At 46.3% G+C, this 23,596-nt stretch overlaps 1 protein-coding gene across 1 annotated transcript in view; it reads left to right on the top strand.

Annotated features, from left to right (window-relative positions):
* The first annotated feature begins 214 nt into the window (after positions 1-214).
* Flvcr2 (FLVCR choline and putative heme transporter 2) overlaps positions 215-23,596 on the top strand; it is a 59,622-nt gene continuing 36,240 nt past the window's right edge. Inside the window, exon 1 of the mRNA XM_048449222.3 lies at positions 215-1,382. Coding sequence (XP_048305179.1) covers positions 591-1,382 — 792 coding nt within the window. The 5' untranslated portion in view covers positions 215-590. The remainder of the gene's footprint in view (positions 1,383-23,596) is intronic.

Raw genomic sequence — 23,596 nt, 5'->3', positions numbered from 1 at the left:
TTTAGGGGCTGTATAGAGGGTGGGGGCTAACCGGGCGGTTTCCATGGCGCCCGGGACGTGGTGGAGGAATGCACCCCAAGCTATGGCGAAACAAGCGCAGTGCCCTGCGAGACCTACTCTAGAAGGCACCGGAGCCTGGGTGGGAGGGGTCGCGGGGCGTGGGGAACCGGGCAGGCCGGGGGCGGGGCGGTCACGTGCGCCCGAGGGGGCGAGGCCCCAGCCTGCCCGGGAGTGAACCGAGCCGGCCCAGCAGCAGCAGTTCAGCGAGCAAACTTTTCCCAGGACGGTCTACACTTCATCTGGGAACTCCAGGCTGGACAGCCTGGAGCGTGTGGCGAAGAGTCTGCGGCCGACTTGGTGACAACAGTTTGCGAGGGAAGGAACGAGGATTCCCAAAGACCAGCGAGAGGACTTTGGAAGAGAGCGCTGGAAGCCCATTCGCTGCCTCTTAACAGCTGAGGTCTCGGTTTCTCCGCGAACCGAACAGAAGTTCGCTCCTGCAAGTGTCCCCTTAGCTCTAGCGGACAGGCAAAAGGCTGTAAGACAGTAGGAGTCAGCTCGTGTCCGGGGCTCAGGAACACACTGTGGTCATGGTGAATGAAAGTCCCAAGCAGGAGGAGAGCAATGACAACCCTGCGCCCGAGTCCTCAATCCAGACGGACACCAGCAACTCCACCCATCCCAGCATCTCCATTCATCCCAGCGTCTCAGGCCATCCCAGTGTCTCCATCCATCCCAGCGTCTCAGGCCATCCCAGCGTCTCCATCCACCCTAGTGTCTCGGGCCATCCCAGCGTCTCCATCCATCCTAGTGTCTCGGGCCATCCCAGCGTCTCCATCGACCCCAGCATCTCCGTCCGCCCCAGCAGTTCAGCACCCCCTAGTACCTTGGCTCAACCCAGCGGCGTGACCCATCCCAGTAGCTCATGTCGGGAAGACAGCGTGATCAAGGTGAGCAAGCGCCGCTGGGCCGTGGTCCTGGTGTTCAGTTGCTACTCCTTGTGCAACGCCTTCCAGTGGATTCAGTATGGTTCCATCAATAACATCTTCATGACCTTCTATGGCGTCAGCGCCTTTGCCATCGACTGGCTGTCCATGTGCTACATGCTGGTTTACATTCCTCTGCTCCTGCCTGTGGCCTGGATGCTGGAGAAGTTTGGTCTTCGCGCCATCGCTATCACTGGCTCAGCTCTCAACTGCCTGGGGGCCTGGGTGAAGCTAGGCAGCCTGGAGCCTCACCTCTTTCCAGTCACTGTGGTGGGTCAGGTCATTTGCTCGGTGGCACAAGTCTTCATCCTGGGTATGCCTTCACGCATTGCTTCGGTCTGGTTCGGGGCTGATGAAGTGTCAACCGCTTGCTCCGTGGCTGTGTTTGGCAATCAGGTGAGTAGAGGAGTATGTGTGTGTGTGTGTGTCTGTGCCAAAGAGAAAGCATCTCACCGTGATGGGGCTGAATATGTTAGAGGGTACCTGACTTGACCCTCCATGTGGGAGGCTGCAGTTTTCTGGTTCACAGCCTTTATGACTCTGGGTGTCTTTGTGGTTGGGTGTGACTGTCAGTGACACTGTAAGGTCAATAGGGGGTGTCACAAACAAGGGACTGTTTCTTCCGTCCATTGATGGTGTTTCTCCATTAACCTGTGTCAGTTCACCAATTTGGCTTTCTCTGACAGTCCTTCTTGACCCCTGGCTGTTTAGATGTCTTTGGAGTTTGGCAAATGTTTTTAGCTGGACCTAGAATGCAGGATTCCTTCTATGTAGAACTGTGGGCCGGGCTGTTCTTACATCCTTTACACACCGCTGAACCCAGGACATAGAGAACAATGCTTTGTCCTAAACTCCCTCTCTGGGGTTTAGAGCCAAGTCCAGCAGGACAGAGTAGAAATCTCACTGTGACCCTCCAAGAAGGCTCTGGTCTAAGCACCTAATATCTTAATCTCCACTCTTTCCTGCTTTGGGCCAGGAATCCCAAACCTGGTCCAGAAACTTGAATGCTGTGAATTGGATTGTGACTCTATTTGAAGCAAAATAAAAATTTATGGGGTGCTTCTTTAATGGGAGCTGCTATCCACAGGCTCTCACTTCTTCCCAAGCATTTGCTGTCCAAGCAGCTGTTAGGCCACTGGCCACCCTTGGCTCTCATAAACGTATTTTGTCTTATCGGTTCATTTAGAAAATGTAACTTCTGACATAGTAAGATAGCTCAGCAGTAATAAGCACTTCCTTCTCTTGCAGAGAGGATCAGAGTTAGATTCCTAGCACCCATGTTGGGTGGCTCACAACTACTTCTAACTCCAGCCAAGGAGGATCTGATGCGTCTGCCTTCCTAAGGGCACCAGCACTTACGTGTACATACCATAGACACAACTAATAATAATAAACCTTTAAAAACAGACTTAACAAAGATAGACATTGAACTGGGTGTAGTGGTGCTTGAACTGGGTGTAGTACTTGGTAGGTAGAGACAGGAAGGTAGGGCATTCAAGGTCATCCTGGACTACTTAGTGAGTTCAGGACCACTTGTGACACTGTCTCAAAATCTATAAATAAAAGCTGTGCGGTGGTGGTGCGCATCTTTAATCCCAGCAGAAGCAGAGGCAGAGGCAGGCGGATCTCTGTGAGTTCAAGGCCAATCTGGTCTCCAAAGCGAGTTCCAGGACTGCCAGGACAACACAGAGAAACCTTCTCAAAAATCAACCAACCAACCAAACAAACAAGCATATATAATATTTGTCAATCCTCAATTCTTAAAATAATAAATTTGACTGTGGGTTTTAATGTCTCTAGCCAGGAGGTAGATTTGTTCATTGTTGGAAGCTATGGCTGGGGTGTGAAGAATTTATCTTCCAAAAGGTCCTCATTCTATGATCAAAATAGGGTTCATACAAGGTGGTGTAATCCAGCCTTACCATTTAGGAGGAGCTAAAAGAATTCCTCTATGGTTATCTAGGGCCATCAAAATGGGGTTTCTAACACTTTTGTTGTTATTAATCCTAAGGCACAAAGTAGCCCCCTGACCCACACCTCTGAAGGACGTAATACTAGACACGTCGTTAAAATTTAAGAGGCATAGTTTATTCATTTCTCACTCTCACTCTTGACAAGGTCAAGAAATGCTAAGAATTTTACACTTGAAAAATACCCTGGGGCTGGTGAAATGGTTCAGTGGGTAGGGCATCCACTGCCAAACCTACCAACAAACCAGACAAACTGAGTTGAATCTTCCAGACCCACACAGTGTAATGGAAAGAACTGACTCTTGCAGCTGTCCTCTGGCCCCTGCATGCTTGCTGTGGCATGCACCTGCTTCTCCTGCACTCCCAGATAGATGGTAGATAGATGATAGATAGATAGATAGACAGATAGATAGATAGATGATAGATAGATGATAGACAGATAGATGATAGACAGATAGATAGATAGATAGATAGATAGATAGATAGATAGATAGATAGATAGAGAGATGAGAGAGAGAGAGAGAGAGAGAGAGAGAGAGAGAGAGAGAGAGATGATAGATAGACTGACAGATAAGTGTATTTTAAAAATTTAAAATCTATGCTGGTGGAGCATGTTTGCCTCGAGGAAATAGCTGTTTCTTTTGAATATTTAGGTTGATCCTCTGTGCTAAATTAGGCAGCATTATGAAAAATGGGAAGAGATGGGTTTGCTTGTTTCTTTGTTCTATAGCCAAGCTCGGCTGCATGGGAAGAAATGCTTACAGAGTGCCTGTGCTTTACCTCTTAAAAAAGACTCCACAGAGCTGGCTTCCATCCCGTAGACTTAATTCCTCTTGGCTTGCAAACTTCACTTTGGCCTTGCCCATGTAAATCATCTCAAACCCAACATCTTTTCCAACCCAGGGTAGGGGAGCGGGACCAGAGGAAGAGAGTCTCCAAAGAAAACTGATATTTGTGAATTGCAGAATATTGAAATGATATTATATATGCCATAGTAGTCTATCCACATATGCAAACAGGTTTAGGCAAGGGAGAGGTTTTAAATTACATTTTGGTTTATATGTAAAGGTGTGTGCATGGGCCACGATGCATAAATAGAGGTCAGAGAATAATTTGCAAGAATTCTCTTTCCACCATGTAGGTCCCGAGGATCGAACCCAGGTCCTCAGGCTTGTTGGCAGGTGCCTTTATCCACCAGCTTGTTGCCCCAAGGAGGAGTTTTAAAAGACTCAAGTAAAGAGGATTTCATCAGACATTTTGAAATAATAGTCTCTGGATACAGTGACTAATAGCAGTGGTGTGGTCTGAGGCTGAACAGGCGACTCTGGGGAGAGAGCCTTCTAGAAGTGCTTTCGTGTGATGTCACACCAGTGCCAGAATGTAGCTCAGTAGAAGAATGCATGCTTAGCCTGGGGTTTGATCCTCGGCACCACAAAAGTGCAAAGGTCTTTGCAAGGTTAGAGTCTAACAGAAGCTGTTGTGTTCATTTCCACAAGACATAAACATTTCCATTCAAAATTCTGGTTGGCCTGGACCTGGCTGTGTAGACTAGGTTGGCATTGAACTCACAGATCTCCTCCCACCTCTGTCTCCCAAGTGCTGGGATTAAAAGCCTGTCCTACCACACTGGCACGGTTTGCTTGTTGCTGTTGTTAAGGCTGACACAAGGACTGTTTTGATCTTGACAACTTTTATGTTTCTTTCACAGAGTGGGAATCCTGACCTCTGTATTCCTAGTGTTTCTTGTGTACTTCATACAGCAACCAACCGCTGCTCATATAAAGTTCATCTTTCAGACATTAGGCAAGCCCGAAATTTCCCTGAGCACCTCGTTTTGCTAGAGTCTAGGTAAAGGCTATGAAACTGTTGTCGGCCTTCACAGATTTCCTCTACCAGGATTTAAAGTGTGTGCTGAATGCCTAGATTCAGAATTAATGAAACAGATCATAGCAAAGATTTATTTCCAGTTCTCTATGCCTTTCTTTGTGTTGTCTTGGCTTACTGGCTATAGGAAAGGGTAAAGAACGGGGAAAGAAGTTAACGCCTAAATAATACCAAAAATATGCAAAGTACTTTTCATCTATTATTTAATTTAATCTTTTCAGCAACTTGTGAGGTAGGTGGAATTGTCCCTGTGAGGAGACAGAGTAATGTAAAAAGGGTAACCTTAATCACATTTAATCACATTCCTGGAGCGGTTGAGTGGTTGCAGGAAATTGAATTAACTCTGTTATCAGTAAGCCAACACAATCTTTCTGAGGGGAAGCCAGTGTTTAAAAAAAAAAATCAAATGTCAGACGGTGGTGGCATGTCTAATTCTTTAATCCTAGCACTTGGGAGGCAGAGAATGGCAGATCTCTGAGTTCAAGGCCAGCTTGGTTTACAACTTGAGTTTTGGGACAGCCAGTGCTACACAGTAAGAGCGTCTTGAAAAACAAAAGGGAGGAGGGAAGGGAAGAAGGAAAGACGGAAGAAACCTAGGGCTGGGGTACAGCATGTCTGATTAGCATGTATACTACTTTCTAGGTTGGATCCCCACCATGCACGAGCACACATAGAAAAAAAGCGGGAATCTGAGGTTCTAATTTTGTTCTGTGTCTCAACAACTTTTGATGATCACCTTCTGGTGTAGGGCATTTCTGCCCCTTGCATTGCGGGGGCTGTTTGTTTGTTTGAGATAGTGTCTCACTGTATAGCCTTGTCTGTCCTGGAATTCAATGCATAGACCACTCAACTATCCTCGAACTCCCAGAGATCCAACTGGCTCTGCCTCCCAAGTGCTGGATTAAAGCTCCCGCACGCCTTTTAATCTAGCAGATCTGGACATAGTCAGGAAAGTGGGCCAGAGTCTGTAAGAAAGAAACTGGTGGGGTCAGGGAAGACAGGGAACTCAAGACAGGAACTTGAAGCTCCTGTCTTGTCATGGCGGACTCGGATCTGCTGCTCTCAGCTGGGCAGTTTTTGGGCAACACTCAGCATCCTTTCAGGAAAAAACCATCTGCAGTGGGGTTTGGGGTAGCATAGACCCATTGTTACTGTACAAGAAGTAGAAAGTGTTGGGTCTCAAACCCGGGACAAAGGGCTAACTGAAGTGATTATATAACATACTGCCAGGTTCTCTCAGAATCCCTTAGTCCCCACCTGTTACAGGGTATGGTTAGTATACTCCTCCCCTGAACCCTTCAAGCCCAGGGGCTGGGTCGTTTCCCTCACTTCCACCCCCCCCACTCTTCCCTATGTAATTCAGCCATTTGGAATACTCTGGGTCTTTTACTTTTTTTCACCCTTTAACCCCCTGGCCTCTTGGTCTCACGGCTGGCTCTCCCTTTCTCCTCCCACTTCCTGCCCTGGCCCAGTTCAGGGTGATCATATTCACTCTGGACTCTCCCAGATGTCTCTGCCTCTGGCTATTCTTTCCCCCACATCTACAATAAACTTCCTCTTCCACCACACCTACAAGCAGTCATGTCCTTCTTTTTTTATTTCTTTTTTTCATTCAAAAGGAAACCCTGTAGTAGAGTCTGAGAACGGGGTGGCCCAGGATGAGCTAGACGGGAGACAGGAGAGATCTTCAAGGTCAACTTCAGCCCGAGGTGAGGGGCTCTGGCCTACAGCACAGAGAAGGAAATGGAACAGTAAAATCACTTCACTTTAGGGACAACACCAGACTTTCACAGTTCGAATCCCGTGGAAGTGCTAGTTGGCTATATAAAATAACCCTGGGTCACGGGACTGCAGCGTGAGAGCATGTGCATGCCTCATATGGAACTAAATTTTCTGGTCACCATGTTAAAAATGTAAAGAGGAAATAGACCGTTAGTGTTAGGGCTAGATTTTATTTAAGTCACCACATCCCTAGTGCTATTTAAACATGCTGTCAATCTAACACAATTAGTAGTGTGATATTTTACATCTTGCCCCCACCCCTGTGGTGCTGGGGAGCCGACCTGAGGCTTCACTGGTCTAGGCAAGTGCCCTACCATCGAGTGACAGGTTTGGTCTTTCCATCCTGATCATTGCCAAGGCTTTGAACATTTACAGACTTCCACGTCTCCCCATGTTCTGAGTAGGCCTTGCTCCACATCCAGGTGGACATGCAGGTGAACAATGGTGAAGACATGTTGTGGCAGATAAAGATGGACTCTTGGGTCAGGCAGCGGTGGCGCACACCTTTAATCCCAGCTCTCAGGAGACAGAGGCAGATGGATCTCCATGAGTTTGAGGCCAGCCTGGTCTACTAAAGCAAGTTATAGGACAGCTGGGACTGTTACACAGAGAAACCCTGTCTCAAAAAACAAAAACAAAAAAGAAAAGAAAAGAAAAAGAAAAAACAAAGATGGACTCTCGGAAGTGACTCCAGCCCCGAGGAGGCTGTGCTTGCTTAACTGGCTGAGCCTGTGCTCTCACCAGAGAAGCTAGAGGAGGTTAAGGGTGACTCAAGAGCCAGAGTTCTAAGGTGAGGTCTGACTGCTTAGGTATGGTAAAGCTGTAGGTCAGGAGATCTGAGCTTATCTCTGTCTCTCAGTTCTTATCCATCTTGGATCTTCAGAGCTCAGAGGCCGGTCAAAGTCTGAGATGCGGGACCCTTGATTATCATGATGGTCCTTGCAGTGGCCCTGCCAGGAGCTCCCATACCTGGCTGCTTTCTGGCCTCCAGCAATGCCATAGAAGACCAGAGAGGGGGGCCTGGTGGTGACTGAGAGGCTCAGGACTGCTCTTTCTGATGGGGCCAGCCATGTTAGACCAGTGAGTGAGGTTAGCCTACAATAGTGATATTGGAATGGGGTGTGGCCCCACCCAACAGGAAGGCCAATTGTTGCTCCAAAAATTATAACCTGATGTCCACAGATCTGTCTTCCCACTTTCTTTTCTTTCTCATCTGAAGAGCAACCATAAGTACAGGTTTTCCTAAGAAAATTTCTCGGGCCAGGTGTGGGAGTTGAAACCGGGTCTTGTCATGTAATCCTGGCTAGACCTGAGCTAAAGTAATCCTCCTGCAGTTGGAATTACAAGAATATGTTGTCACATCTGGCTTGAAATCTGTTTTTCTTTTTAAGTCATGACGAAACAAATGTACCAAGTTTATCATAAAGGGCTAGTAAGTCGTCAGTTCAGTGGAATGACTGCATTCACTGATATCACCCGTCAGCCTCAGCAAAGATCACCGTCAAACAGCAATTCTTCCCTCCCCTTCCCTCCAGCCGCTGGGAACCGGCGCCGTTCTACTTGGCACTCTTTGCGTTTGTATCTGCCTGTCCTGGGTGCTAATGGAAATGAAATCATAGTCACGGTTTTTCATTGTCTGCTTTATGAAATTGGTTTCGTTTTGATTTTCTTTTTAAATTTTACCTGCATGGGTGTTTTGTCTCCATGTATGACTGAGCATACACATGCATGCTCGGTGTCTGAGGAAGCCAGAAAGGGACATCAGAGCCCTTGGAACCAGAGTTAGAGCCAGTTGTGAACTCTCATGTGGGTATCAGAGTTGAACCCAGGACCCCTGGAAGAGCAACCAGGGCTCTTAACCTCTGAGTCATCACTCCAGGTCCTGAAATTAGTTTTTAAAGTCAGTATCTAATTCAAAGATTCTATTTTTTGTGGGGGGTTTTTTTTTGGTGTTATTTATTTGTTTTATTTATTTATTTATTTATTTATTTATTTATTTATTTATTTTGGCTGTTGAGTTTTTTGTTTGTTTGGTTGGATGATTGATTGTTTGATTTTTTGAGACAGGGTTTCTTGGTGTAGTCCTGGCTGTCCTGGAACTTGCTCTGTATGCCAGGCTAGCTTTGTGCTCTGCCTCTGCCTCCTAAAGTGCTAGGATTAAAGGTGTGCACCACCACCACCCAGTGGGTTTTGGTTTTAAGACGTACCTTGATGTACAGCTGAACTGGTCTCAAACTTGAGGTTTATTTTCCTCAGCTTCCTGAGAACCAGGATTGTAGGAATGTTCCATCAGGCTTGACGTCCCCTCTCCACTCTGTGTGTTTACGTGTGTGTGAGTGTTAAATTTTCTATTTTAAAACCGTGGACTAAGGAAAATTGCTAGTCTTAGACTCTGGGAGACAGTGGCATAGAATTGAGTTTCAGTTCTACCGACTTCTGCTCTCAAGGCCAAGTGGTCCAGCCTTCCACAAACACGGCCACAGGGCTGGGTTTCAGATGCCTGGTGGAGGTGTCCTTGACCAGCTCTCTAGGGAGAGCTCAGAGATATGGAAGTATCATTCTGTAGTTTTCTGTATACAGGTCTCTTTATTTTCAGCTGACTCCCATACAAGGCTGGCATTTAGGAGCTTGAGTCTGAAGGACACAGAGTCCACAGGAGGGAGTTGCCTGTATGCAGCCATTCTTGCCAAGGCTGATGTACTGTGTATTTGCAGTATGCTGTGTCTGGTGTCCAGTTAGAAGGAAGGGGAACTTGGGCCCCTTATCTGTCAGATTGAGGAGACAGATTAGGCTTGTGAGCAGCCAACAAGGTCCAGGGGCAGCTCTGATAGAATGGGAAGCGCATCCATTGCAGGTACTTCTAACCCTGGCTCTCTAACGTTCTCTAGCATCCTGGAGGAGATCCAGGCAGGCCTCATTGGCCCCCACCTTGGCTTTAGTCCATTGCAGACCCTGAACCGCTTCCCTCTTCCAAGCCTAGCCTAGCCTGTCTGGTTACTTCCCAGCCTTGGCTCTGCTCTCACCAGTTTGGCTCCATAACCATTTCCTTGAAGCCACGCTATTTGCGGTGGAGAGTGACGTTAGCAGGATGGTTCTAGGTCCCTGCTTCCCTGCAGAGATATTAAATAAACAACTTGGAACCAGCCAAAATAACTTCTTTATACAACCTTTGCAAATCTGTCTGAGCTCTACAGCCACCAAGCACAACCAAGAAAAAGCAGATAGTGTTCAAGAGGTTGGAAAGATTATGACTTTGCCTTCCTCTTCCGGATCCTTCCCAGAACGGTTCCAGCCTCCTCTAGTTTTGCTAGCAAACTGCACACTAAATTAGCAGCATTTTATGCTGTTTTGATGCAAATACAAACAGCATTTGATACACAACAATGAACAATCCAGCAAGAAACTTAAGAAAACAATTCCTTTAATAACAGTGAAAAACAGCCAGGTGATGGTGGCACACACCTTTAATCCCAGCGTTCAGAAGGCAGAGGCAGGCAGATCTCTGAGTATGAGACTAACCTGGTCTAAAGAGTGAGTTCTAGGACAACCAGAGATACACAGAGAGACCCTGTCTTGAAAAATAAACAAACAAAATGCAATAATAATAATAGTGAACAAACAACAATCACACTTAGGAATAAGCTTAGGAAGTGAAAAATTTACACACAGAGAACTATAAAGTGTTGCTAAAAGTAAAGAAGATACATAAACGGGAAGTCATTCTGCTTTGCCAGTTGACAAACTTCATAACGTTAAGATGGCTACTGCTCAAGGAGGCTGGCAGAGGCAGGGCAGTCTCTCTCCAGCTCCAACTGATCTATCTTGCAAACATCAAAGAATCATCTAAAGTTCATAGAAAAGCTCAAAGGGTCCAAAGTAGCTGGAGAAATGACAGGAGGACAAGAATAGTGTCCAAGCTTCAAAACCTACTGCACAGCCGCGGCAATGGAGACAGAATGACTTTGACAGAAATAAATAAATAAATATATAGAATTCTGGAGAGAATTTACATACACACACAGAACAGTGAAATTCTGGAGAGAATTCCGAAGTAAACCCTCATGTATATGATCAAAAGTTGCTTTTGCTTTTCTTTAAGTATGCGCACTACCTATATGCAGGTACCTGCCAAGGCCAGAAGAGGCTGTTGGACTTCCTGGAACTTCAGTTACAGGCAGTTATGTGCTGCCATGTGAGTGCTGGGAACAAAACTCATGCTCTCCGCAAGAACACCAAGAGCTCTTAACTGCTGAGCCGTCTCTCCATTTCTAATTTTTTAAAAAAGATTTATTTATCTTTTTGTATGTACATTGAGGTTTTGCCTGCATGTATGTGTGAGGGTGCCACATCCCCTGGAACTGGAGTTTCAGACAGTTGTGAACCACCATGTGGGTGGGAATTGAACCTGGGTCCTTTGGAAGAGCAGTCAGTGCTCTTAACTGCTGAGCCATCTCCCCATTCCTGTTTTTATTTAACATTGTGTGTGTGTGTGTGTGTGTGTATGTTTGTGTGTGTGTACACAAAGTGCAGCACATACCCACGTGGAGATCAGAGGATAGCTTTCAGAAGTCATTTCTCTCCTTCCACCACGTGAGTTCCAGGGAGTTGAATTTAGGCTTCTCAGTCTCACGGGCAAGTCCTTATCTGCTGAGCCATGTCATCAGGTCTTTTAATGAGGAAGGTTATGTTTTCAACAATGATGGTAGGAAAGCTGCGCAGGCACATATGAGAAAATGAAGTTGGACCCTTATATCAACATAAAACCTAATTCAGAGTGGGCCAAAGACAAATGTGGGCTCTGAAAACATACAGTGCTTTCAAGGCAGCACAGAGGAAAGGACTAACATATTGAACTTGGCAATGGTTTCTTAGATAAGATGCTCAGAACAGGTATTGAAAGAAAAAGATAATATGGGTTATACCAAAATTCAAAACGTTTGTGAATCAAAGGATTTTTTCAGCAGAGTAGAAAGGCAGCCCCCAGAATGAAAGAAGGTATTTATACATTATTTTTTCCAGGTTTTTATTATTATTACTATTATTATTATTAAAATTTTTTACCTCCTTGCCTCATCCCATTTCCCTCCCCCTCCCTCTCCAGTCCAAAGAGCAGTCAGGGTTCCCTACCCTGTGGGAAGTCCAAGGTTCCCCTCCCCCCATCCAGTTCTAGGAAGGTGAGCATCCAAACAGACTAGGTTCTCCCAAAGCCAGTACATGCAGTAGAATCAAAACTCAGTGCCATTGTCCTTGGCTTCTCAGTCAGCCCTCCTTGTCAGCCACGTTCCGAGAGTCCAGTTTGATCACATGCTCCATCAGTCCCAGTCCATTCTGGCCTTGGTTAGCTCCCATTAGATCATTATTATCTGTAACTCAGGCACACCCCTTTTCTCTTTCATGCGGTCTACCAATCACTGCAAAGAATTTTTCAGACAAACAGAGAGGAGCCCCAAGTTTCAAATGCACTCCTCACAGGACTTAGCTAATGCGGGTTTCTGTTGCAAAGCAGGATGGTCTGAGGTGAGAAGAACTGAAGGGGAGAATGGAAAAAAAAAATCCCTGATCTCACATAGGATGAGCGTTAGGAAAACGGCCTTGTTGGTGTGCTTTACGGATGGAGGTCAAATGCTCAACGGGTCAGTCTTGGGCATTTACACAATCCCAAGTGAAGGGTCAAGGGTTTCAGCTGGCTTGTATGGCCAAGTTCCTGAAAAGCAACACAAGTGGTGGTAGCTATGGCGAAGCTACCAGGCGTCTGCGGCTCAGCTGGGCGGCTTCTCACATCGGTCATCCAAACAGGCAACGCTAGGAGTGCAAATCTGGGTGTCGTGACTCACGAACAGCAAACCGGACTGGCAGACTCTGCACGAGCCCAGTCTCACAAGGCTGCCCCACTTTACACTGTGTATGGAATGACTCCCGGGACCACCCGTGCTTCTGACCAACCAGATCACCAGCTGGAGGGTCCCAAAGATTTAATTTGCTGCACTGGCTCACGGGCTGGGGAAAATGCCTGACTTAAAACTTACCGGCTGGTAAAGGAGGCCATTCCGGACATGTAAGAGACATGCTGGGTGGGGCACAGGAAGAGGGAGGATGCCGAAGCTATTCCTGGTCCTTACAGGCCAACCTCCCAGCACTCTGTGTGTTCCCAGCCTGGAAACTTCCTGTGATCCAACGTTCTAGACTCTAGAGTTCTGTCTCTAGACTCTAGAGTTTTTATACAGCTTTGTCTTGAGGGCTCCTCCCTGCAGTATGGGGAAGGTAGAACAGGTAGCTCCCATTTCCCAGTAATTGTTGTTCTCAGTCATGCTAATTACACACACACACACACACACACACACACACACACACACACACTATCTAGGGGGGGCCTTAACCTGTTACCTCATTAGCATAAACTCAGGTCTTTGGGGGTAGGGACTCTGTCTTAGAGTTTCAATCGCTGTGAAGAGACACCATGACCAGGGCAACTCTTCTAAAGGAAAACATTTAATTGAGGTGACACTTTATAGTTCAGAGGTTTAGTCCATTATCATCATGATGGGGAACATGGCGGTGTTCAAGCAGACATGGTGCTGGCTACATCTTGATCAGAAGGCAACAGGAAACAAGCAAAGCTTAAGCAAAAAGACCTCAGAGCCCGCCCCCACAGTGACAGGCTTCCTCCAACAAGGCCATACCCACTCCAACAAAGCCACATCTCCTCAAAGTGCCACTCCCTGTGAGATTATGGGGGCAATCACATCCAAGTCACCACAGACTCGTTAAGAATAACATAAGATGTTTCTGTCATTCAGGTCATTCCAGAGAGTTTTGGAGCTCTGAGCCAGGAACTGGGACAAAGACCAAATAATATAAGTAAAATCTGTGTTATGCTACGGTACATAGACTTGCCAAACAAAAAACAGCTAGAGCGTTAGAATGGGTGTGCTAAGATGCTGGGGAAGGGGCAATGGGGAGCAGTTACCAGTGCTATTTCAGTTTGAGAAGATGAGTTGGATCATGTGACTATTGCACAATAAAACCAGCGCTTAACATAATGGAACTGGTCTACCTGCTCAAAATACTTAAAATACCTCTTCCACCTTGATGTTGGAGATGGAATTCAGGACCTCCTGCATCTACTACTGAGTTAAGCCCTCTCCTGAAATATTAAAAATTTAAACTACCACCACCAGGGGCAAAAATATTCCACACCTACTCTTTTTCAATTGAAAACCTCTCTGTTTTGAGGGTTTGTTTTGTTTGTTTTGTTTCGAGACAAGGCTTCTCTGTGTAGTGCTGCCTGTCCTGGAACTAGCTTCTTAGACCAGGCTGGCCTCGAACTCACAGAGATCCATCTGCCTCTCTCTGCCTCTGGAGGGCTGGGATTAAAGGGGTGGACCACTACATGGGCTGTTTTTGTAGGCTCTTATTACGGAAATAATTTAGAGATGGACTCAGAAGCTTGAGGACAGTGTTATTAGTTTGAGAGATTTGGGTTTTGTTTTTTGTTTTTTTTTAAAAAAAAAAAAAAGAACAAGCAAAATGCAATTCTTAGCAGCTCCTGTGACTAGGGAGGTAAAGAGGAAGAGAGAAAAGAGAGAAGCCATCCTGTCTTTGCAATGGAGGCTGGCAATCAGTAAGATCGGGGCAGAGTGTCAGAGGATGAGTGAGAAGACCCGGAACACCAGAGAAAGCATGCATAGGCATGGGTTGGTATCCGAAAGAAAGAGACAGAAAGGAAGGAAAAGGGAAAGTTAGGCTTCTCCGAGTTAGGACTCGAAAGCAGGCCTGATGGTGGCCGGTGGCCTAGAGGCTTCACTGAGGCGGGCTGCTGCCAACATGATCTCATTAGAGGGAGAATTAATCTCCCCTCACCTTAGCATGTTTTCAGATAAACGGGGGGCAGGTGGGTGGCTGAGTGACTCCTGGGCACAGGCTGGACAGGGCACAGTAGTATGTAATTTAGAATATCAGGTGAAATTACCTGGCATAAGTGAGACAGAAACACGGAACACGCAACAAACCCGCTTAGGAGTTTATTGGGGGGGGAGGGGGCGGAGATGTACAGGCCTAGTGAGGTCGGCGTGCAGAGAGAGAGGGCTGAAGATGGCGCATCCAGCTTTTAAAGGCTGCCTAGCGCATGATGTGGCATGATGTGTTATGTCATACACAGATAACGGAGCTCACGTATACGCGCAAGGGCCATGTAACTGCGTTATACATGGGTGATGCAACCATACCGCACATGGGTCACGCCTGAGGCCTTGTCCGCACATGCATGGCCCTGGAACCAGGAAGTGTCAGCCATGTTGTGGCCGAAGCGTAACATCAAGTCTCTACACAACAGAGGCACACTTCAGATGCCAAGCTTTTTGTTTTGTTTTGTTTTTTGAGATAGGCTTTGTTTACTCTGTGTATGTAGCCCTAGCCATCCTGGAACTCATAAAGATCTGTCTGTCTCTGCCTCCTGAGTACTGGGATTAAAGGCCTGCGCCACCACCTCGAGGCTCAGATTCCGGGTTTTTGACCTCCTTTTACCTTTGCCTCAATGGTCCTTCGCTAAGCTAAATTGAAAAGGGAGTCTTCCCAGAAGAGGGGAGGTAGGGGCCTTAGCCACCATTCCCCAGACTACTGTAACACCCCTGCCCTGAGGGCCTTAGCCTCTGTCCTTCGCACTACTGACCTTTATTCCCGTGAACTGTCTTCCTGCATGCTTTCCCGACCCTACCCTCTTATCACCAAGTCGGAAACTTGCTAAAGGGCCCAGATCTGATTGGCAGGCATAGGGCTTTGGGCGTGACAGTTGCCTACTATTGGTATGTAACTTAACAGGATTCTACTTCCTGGAAGAAATCAAGATGATGAATTGGTGAGCCTTGAAGGGTTCAGGTCACTGGAGGTGTCGGTGCGAACCGACGGGAACAAGAAACAGCTTATTCTGATCCAAATATGAGTGAGCATGGCCCAAGGACACAGATTCAGGTCGCCCTGAACAATATGTTCCACTGTGGAGACTTAACGTGAGCTTTTGCAACCACAGAACAAGACAGTCATAAATCAATGTATTTACCAAAGTCACTAATGGAGACATCAGGTAGGCTGGTGACAGCAATACGGGACACTTGAGATATGACTTCAGATGCAATCTGCTAGCGTGCTTAGCTTTGGGGTTGATAGAAAGGAACGATGTGCTAAGCTAATGCGTTCCAAAAAGTCGGAAGGGCGTTTGCTCAGGTACACAGGGTGGTGATAAATGGCTGTTAGGGGACTGTCTTTAGATAGTCCAGGAGAATTTTGGCTCTCAAGGGAACTTAGTTTATGCAGGAAAAAAAAATGATGATGGCTGAACTGTTTACTGTTGCAGAACGAATCTGGCTTCCCAGTGAGAACTCACTCTGCAGCTTAGCGATCAACCACGTTTGGACAAGCTCTTTAATAATAGTCTGTGGCTGGTTCTGGCTAATGTACCAAAGGGAATCAGCCTTGAACAGAACATTTTACTAACTTATATACTAACCATAGGCTTATATAGTTCATGTATGCCATCACTCTTAAACCTCTTTTAGGTCCTGGCCCCAGGTTACACATTGAACAACTTAAACAGAAGCTGGAGACTGCAAGTCTGGCCACTAAGGCAGATGGGAGATCTACACAGCGCAAATATTGTCAGATTTATTTTTAAGTACACAAATGTCATTTTCTGATAATTTTTCCTGGGGTCATCTTGCCTACCTGGCTGAATTGTGTATTTCTCTTCTTCTTCTTTATTCCCTTTGGTTTTCTGAGACAGGATTTTTCTATGTAGCCCTTGCTGTCTAAGAACTAGTTCTGTAGATCAGGCTGGCCTCTAACTCAGAGATCCGCCCGGCTGACTTGTGCAGTGTCTTAAGAAGAGAGCCTGGGGTTTAATGTCCTAGGAGGTCTTAATGATGGTTGTCATTCCTTGCTACCCTCTTAAGATACCCCTAAGAGACAAGAGGTAAGTTCTCTGATAGAGAAATAGGTTCTTACAATCTGGTAGCTGATTGTCTGTCAGGGTTGTCTCTTTTGTTATGGAAATGAAGCCTAATAGCTGGTCAATCCTGGTCTGGAGGAGTCTGGAGCCTCAGTACCAGGCACAGTAAGATGCAAGCAAACAGCTTTTTTAAGAAACTGAAATTTAAGTTGATTCTTAAAGGGAAAAAAAATGTTTCAAAATTGTGTGTGTGTGTGTGTGTGTGTGTGTGTGAATAAGAACGCAGGTGCTTGTGGGGTCCAGAAGAGGCATCAGTTCCCTGGAGCCCGTTGCAGTTGGTTGTGACCTTCCTGATGTGGGTGCAGGGAACCCAACTCAGGTCATCTGCAAGAACAGCGAGTGCTCTTAATTGCCGAGCCGCCTCTCCTATTTCTAGAATTGCTTCTTTTGTTGGTGGTGGTCTTTTGTTTTTGAGACAGGGTTCCTCTGCAGCTTTGGCGACTGTCCTGGAACTTGCTCTGTAGACCAGGTTAGTCTCAAACTTAGAGATCCACCTGCCTCTGCCTCTTGAGTACTGGGATTAAAGGCATGCGCCACCACCACCCGGTCTTAGAGTTCTTAGAGTTGATTCTTTTTTATTTTATTTTATTGAGCTCTACATTTTTCTCTGCCCTCTTCCCTGCCTCTCCCCTCCCCTTCAACCCTCTCCCATGGTCCCCATGCTCCCAATTTACTCAGGAGATCTTGTCTTTTTCTACTTCCCATGTAGATTAGATCCATGTATGTCTCTCTTAGGATCCTCATTGTTGTCTAGGTTCTCTGGGGTTGTGATTTGTAGGCTGGTTTTCTTTGTTTTATGTCTAAAAACCACTTATGAGTGAGTACATGTAATAATTGTCTTTCTAGGTCTGGGTTACCTCACAACATATGATATTTTCTAGCTCCATCCTTTTGCCTGCAAATTTCAAGATGTCATTATTTTTTTCTGCTGTGTATTTTTTTCTCCATTGTGTAAATGTACCACATTTTCCTTATCCATTCTTTGACTGAAGGGCATTTAGGTTGTTTCCAGGTTCTGGCTATGACAAACAAAGCTGCTATGAACATAGTTGAGCACATGTTCTTGTGGCACAATTAAGCATCCTTTGGATATATACCCCAAAGTGGTATTTCTGGGTCTTGAGAAAGGTTGTTTCCTAATTTTCTGAGAAATTGCCACACTGACATCCAAAGGGGCTGTACCAGCTTGCACTCCCACCAGCAATGTAGAAGTGTTCCCTTTACCCTACAACATCTCCAGCATAAGTTGTAATCAGTGTTTTTGATCTTGGCCATTCTTACAAGTGTAAGATGGAATCTCAGTGTTGTTTTGATTTGCATTTCTCTGATGACTAAGGATGTTGAGCATTTCCTTAAGTGTCTTTCAGCCATTTTAGATTCCTCTGTTAAGAGTTCTCTGTTTAGGTCTGTACTTAATTTTTTATTAGATTATTTGTTCTTTTGATGATCAGTTTCTTGAGTTCTTTGTATATTTTGGAAATCAGACCTCTGTCTGATGTGGGGTTGGTGAAGATCTTTTCCCATTCTATAGGCTGTCGTTTTGTCTTGTTGACTGTGTCCTTTGCTTTACAGAAGTTTTTCAGTTTCAGGAGGTCCCATTTCTTAATTGTTTCTCTTCAATGTCTGTCCTACTGGGGTTATATTGAAGAAGTGGTCTCCTGTGCCAATGTGTTAAATATACTTCCTACTTTTTCTTCTATGAGATTCAGTGTGGCTGGCTTTATGTTGAGGTCTTTGATCCATTTGGACTTGAGTTTTGTGCATGGAGATAGATATGGGTCTATCTTCATTCTTTTACATGTTGATATCCAGTTATGTCAGCCCCATGTTAAATATACTTTCTTTTTTCCATTTGATATATTTTGCTTCTTTGTCATAGGTGTGTGGACTAATATCCAGGTCTTCAAGTCCGTTCTGTTGGTCCTCCTGTCTGTTTTATGCCAGTACCAGGCTGTTTTCAGTACTGTAGCTCTGGAGTAGAGTTTGAAGTCGGGGATTGTGATGCTTCCAGAAGTTCTTTTATTGTACAGGATTGTTTTGGCTATCCTGGGTTTTTTGCTTTTCCATATGAAGTTGAGTACCATTCTTTTGAATTTTGCTGGGATTTTGATGAGCATTACATTGAATCTGTAGATTGCTTTTGGTAAGATTGCCATCTTAATGAGCAAAGTGGCCAAGAGCTCGATCAAAAGGAGGCTGAGCCGTCCTAGAAAGACTTCTTAGCAGTGTCCCCACAGGGCTTCTGAGGCTACAGGCAGAGTGAGGTGCAAGGACAAATAGTCATTTTCCTAGACCATGGTGACAAAATTTCTTTGTGATGTGACTTTGGAATCTGTCATGGTACAGATTCTGGGTCACCCCCTTGCCACACAGACTACAGCCTCCTTCATAAACCCAAGACTCTGCTGGAGGGAGAGGTTTAGCAGGTACACAGCTACTTTCTCTGACCTGAGTCCTGATCTGTTTCTAGAAGCGCTTCTAGCCGATGTCCTTCCCTTGATGCCCCCATCAACCCACATCAGTCAGCACTGGGCAGATTGCAGGACGAAAGGGTTCAACCCTTTCAGGAGTGATAAGGAACCGTGAGGTCAAGGTGAAAACTGCCGCTTCCTTCTCTTTATTCTCTGTCTCCCATCCTCTTGCTCAGTACCATTCCCCAAACTTAGAAGGGCATCTTTCTTTCCTTGATCCTGTGGAACAAACCCCTACCCCCTTTTCTCTGGTGGATCATTCAGTTAGTGAAGAGTGGGATGTTACAGATTCTGTGGTCCAGCTTTCTGAACTCAGCCTCTCTCCACTCACAGTTCAAGATGCAGCTTGGCCCAGCAGGCAGAGACGACAGCAGGCTGTTTGTAGATGGGGGTGGATGGGAGTGGGTTGGATTTGACTTCCTTACCAACTTCAGGAGATTAGACAGCCTAGCAGAGCCTTATGATGGTGCACTGTTTGTGTTGGCTTCCACTGAATTCCACCTCAAGGGAGAGAAGAGGTGCCAGGAGTCTGAAGAGTGTTTGGGGACATCGCTTACTAAAGTTGAATCCCTGATATTCCATAGAGGATTTCAGGAGGAGTCAGAGGAAAGCAAAGCTAGAAACCTTTGACAGAGGGGAGCCAGGCGCTGTGGTTCATACCTATAATCCTGGCAGTAGCGAAGCTGAGGCAGGAGGGTTGTTGCATGTTTGAGTTGAGCCTAGACTGCAGAGTGAATTCCAGGTCAGTCTGGGCTATCGATGCGGTCCTGCCTAAAAATAGAAAGGAAACAGAGGCACCTGAGAAGAGGGCAGACTGTGGGTATGAGTATGGGTGTCTTAAGATAGTGATGCACCGTTAAGTGGTTGCAGATATATATAAGTAAACATATGTATACATGCATGTGTGCATTTCTATATACACCCATGCAGCATGGAGATTACACCCTCATAAACCCAACACTCGACTGGAGGGAGGTGTCCCGGTTTATCGGGTGCACACAGCTGTTTTCCATGCCCTGATGATTCTTGATCTGTTTCCAGAAGTGCTTTCCTTGACTTAACTACCTTCATTTACCCACATCAGTCAGCTGGGCTATATGGACTGCCTGAGACTTAGCAAATTGTGTGTGTGTGTGTGTGTGTGTGTGTGTGTGGTTATTCTTTGTCCTCCCAGTCTGTCTTCTATCCTGCCACACATGTCAGCACACAATTCCCCTTCAGTTTCAAGAACTGCATTAGATCAATAGCACTGAGGACCCTAGGGGAAGGAGCATAGAGAATAGCAAGGTGGGGGTTGTGGGATGGGCTGCCCTTTTGCATTTTGAGCCCATCTTGAACATTCCTAATTTCTGTGTAGAGCATTTGGGCTGGTGTGACTGGGTCTTCTCTAGCCACATTGTACACGAAACTGTGTGCCCTTCTTCTCTGCAAATTGTAGGGCGTGAGCAGCTGTGAGACAGCCATGTTTACCAGGCTCATTTCTATGGAAATGTTTGTTTGAGGATAGTGGCTGCCCATTGAGCAACCCAGACATCCTTGGACCTTTGTCCTGGGCCTGTTTACAGAGCCCGATTGAGTGGATTGAGTGCACTGGGGAAGCTGTTTGTTCTGCAGAGGCTGGAGGAGCACTTACCTTCTCTGTCTAGGACATCTGGGGAAACCAGCAGTTGAGAATCGTCTTGCTGTTTCCTTCCTTGGGGCTATAGAGATCAAGTCTCTCTAAAGGTGGCCCATGAACCTCTAAGATCAGAACTACCTCGGGCTTTGTTAGAAGCAGATCCCTAGGTCTAAGAGGAGACCCAAGGAATTTGCTGTCTGGGGCAGAAGCTGGAACTCTGTGGTTTTGGTCCTCTCCAAGAGAGAGAGAGAGAGATAACATGGACTTTGTTTATAAGCCAGAGAAGTTGGACCCCTCTCTGGCGGCAGCTGAGTCTGAGGCCTCCAGCAGGACACCTGTCCTCTCTGGGCATCAGTGTCATTATCTGGAGCAGGAATGCTGGACTCAGAGTTGTCACGAGTGAGGCAGTGTCTGTGGAAACTCCTGGAACCAAATGCATCCTTGGTAAACATTGCCCCGTCTCCATCCATCTCCGGCCCTAACTCTGGCTCCACAAACTTCCTTTTACTGTCTGGTTTGAATTGCTCAGAAAAACCTCAGTTACTTTCCCAGAAACCCTTGCGGATAGTTCCTTCTCTCTGGTGTCAGGAGTTGGGAAGCAGAGAGCAGAAGCTACCAAGGGAAGCTGTCCCCTTTATTCCCCCTTTATATGTGGGGTGTGTAAGAGGGTGGGGTGAGTGTGTCACACTTTTAGATAGAGCTCTGCCTTGTAGCAGCTGGAGCTCTGGGACTGGGGTCTAAAGAAGCTATGCCTGGCTGATGCTGGAGGGACTAAGGACACTGGTAGGGTAGGAAGGATGACAGCCCTCAATGCATGGTCTCTCTGCCAATCACTGCTCTGCCACCCAAGGGTGCTGCTTCTTGTTCTGCTTCTCAGTGCAGAAAGAAAAAAATTAGGAGCATGTTTGAGACAACTATTTAACAACAAGGCCTGAGGAGGAATGAGGCTGGTGTGTGTCTATGTGTGTGTGTGTGTTGTGTGTGTATACGTGCATTCTTACTAGTCTTTCTCAACATTTATGTGTAGCAGGAACCCACCCCCACCTTGAGAAAATCCCTTATATCATTTTCTTAATTTCTAAAGCCTTTGAAGTGAGTCTTGGAAGAGCCATAGACTGTCAAGCCTCTCGGCCTCCATGTAGGTGGAGCTGGGATGGGGCGGGGCCTGGGAAGACTTGGGGCTCTATGGTTCTCTAGAACTTCCTCCCCTCGAGCCAACCACCACATCTTACAGTCCTTTGTTTCTGTGTCTGCTCCATCCTGCCCCAGCCCCAGGAGACATCCTGACTGCCTGCCATGTGACACTGGGGCAGGCCTCTTAGCACTTTACTTTCTTTCCTGTGGCATAAGGAGAGCTTTCCTCCTTACTGATGTTTGCTTCTTTGAAGGCTTGTGGAGAGGGGGAAAGCATATTATGTCTCAGGGTCTGGAAGATTCTGGGGACTTTTGGAGACATTCACATTGTCTCCTCTCCCAAGACCACCCTCTGATTGACTTTGTGGAGAGATTGTCGATAGGAGGTCCACTATCAATGTTACCTGTGTATGACGACCTAGACATCCTGCAGATAGACATAGCGTGTGCTGCACTTGGGATTATTGGGAATCCCTCCCCCACTGCCACCTCCATGTCTTCCTGGGATCTGCTGCTTCTTGGTGTCTCACTGAAGTCAGGCAGGTTCCTTGGGAAACACAGGCCTGGGGAAGGAATCTCAGAGGTCTAGATGTCTAACGTAACCTGATTGACCCTGTGACTTCAGCACATGTTTAAATTCCACTATGAAATGGAAGCGGGGCCTTCCTGGGGCTCTGCTGCCCCATCTGGATATTGGGCCACCTGCTGTGAATTTCACGGGGTTATCTGAGGCCCAGATAATATTCAGGATGTGCAGATGTCTTAAAAATAATGAAATACTCTGCTGATGTTGACTTTGGGTGCTCTTTCTTGAACCCGAACAAACAAACAAAGTTAAAGACTCCAGGCTTGCCCTTTGACAGGAAAGAAAAGAGGTTGTCTGTTTTGTGAAGAAAAACCTTGGACTAGGGGCTATACCCTCCATTTGGCAGGCTTAACATTCTAGTCTTTAGGGTTAGCTTGTCCCAAGTAAATTCTGATCATTTTGGTTGTAGGAACCTCTTGGAACTTCTGGGTTCCTGAGAGGAGGCTGCCTTTGATCCTTGCTGCCTGGGCATCCTGAAGTCCTTCAGAGCCTCCTGGTGCCTTTGGATGCTAGAAAGGTCACAGTTGACTGTTCTTCTGTCCTCTGTGAGAGATCTAAGGTTCAACTCAGAACTGACTTAACTCCCTACCCTCAGAACATGGAGCTTGGTAGGTTAGGGGCAAGTTCCTCCTGGGAATGAATGGGACTGGGTGGGGCTTGGCAACCCTAGTGAAGTCAGAGCTGTTTGAAGGTGTTGTTTCCATGTGTTGTGGGGTATCCGCCAGAGAAGACTGCTCAGATATGGGTTTAAGCCAATAGAAAGACTTTATTAGCTGGTTGGCAACTACACCGAGCATTCAGGACTCAATACAGCATTGAGCCTTCCTCAAGATGAGCTTTTAAGCGCAAAAAAAGAAAACAAAGTGAGTACATTAGAGACTTTTCCAGAACTATGGACTTTGATGGATTGTGTCTTTGTTTTTGTTTTTGGCTGATTGTACTGTCTTCATGCTGAATTTTGTGGCCTGAATGGCCATACTTCCACCATGGAGTCAGTTGTGCTATAGTCTGGGGCCCTGATAACACAACAGGTCTTTTTTCTCCACTGTCTGCCCTGGTTATGGCATGTATTATGTTATCTAGAATTTCATGTACTTCCTGTCATCTTGGGCCAGACCTCTAGTTATTCAATTGATCCCCACAACCTTGGCCAGTCTTTCTTCTG

This window comes from Myodes glareolus, chromosome 11 (genome assembly GCF_982192425.1).
Source record: "Myodes glareolus chromosome 11, mMyoGla1.1, whole genome shotgun sequence".
Taxonomy (NCBI): Eukaryota; Metazoa; Chordata; class Mammalia; order Rodentia; family Cricetidae; genus Myodes; species Myodes glareolus.
This window is presented reverse-complemented; position numbering and strand designations above follow the sequence as displayed.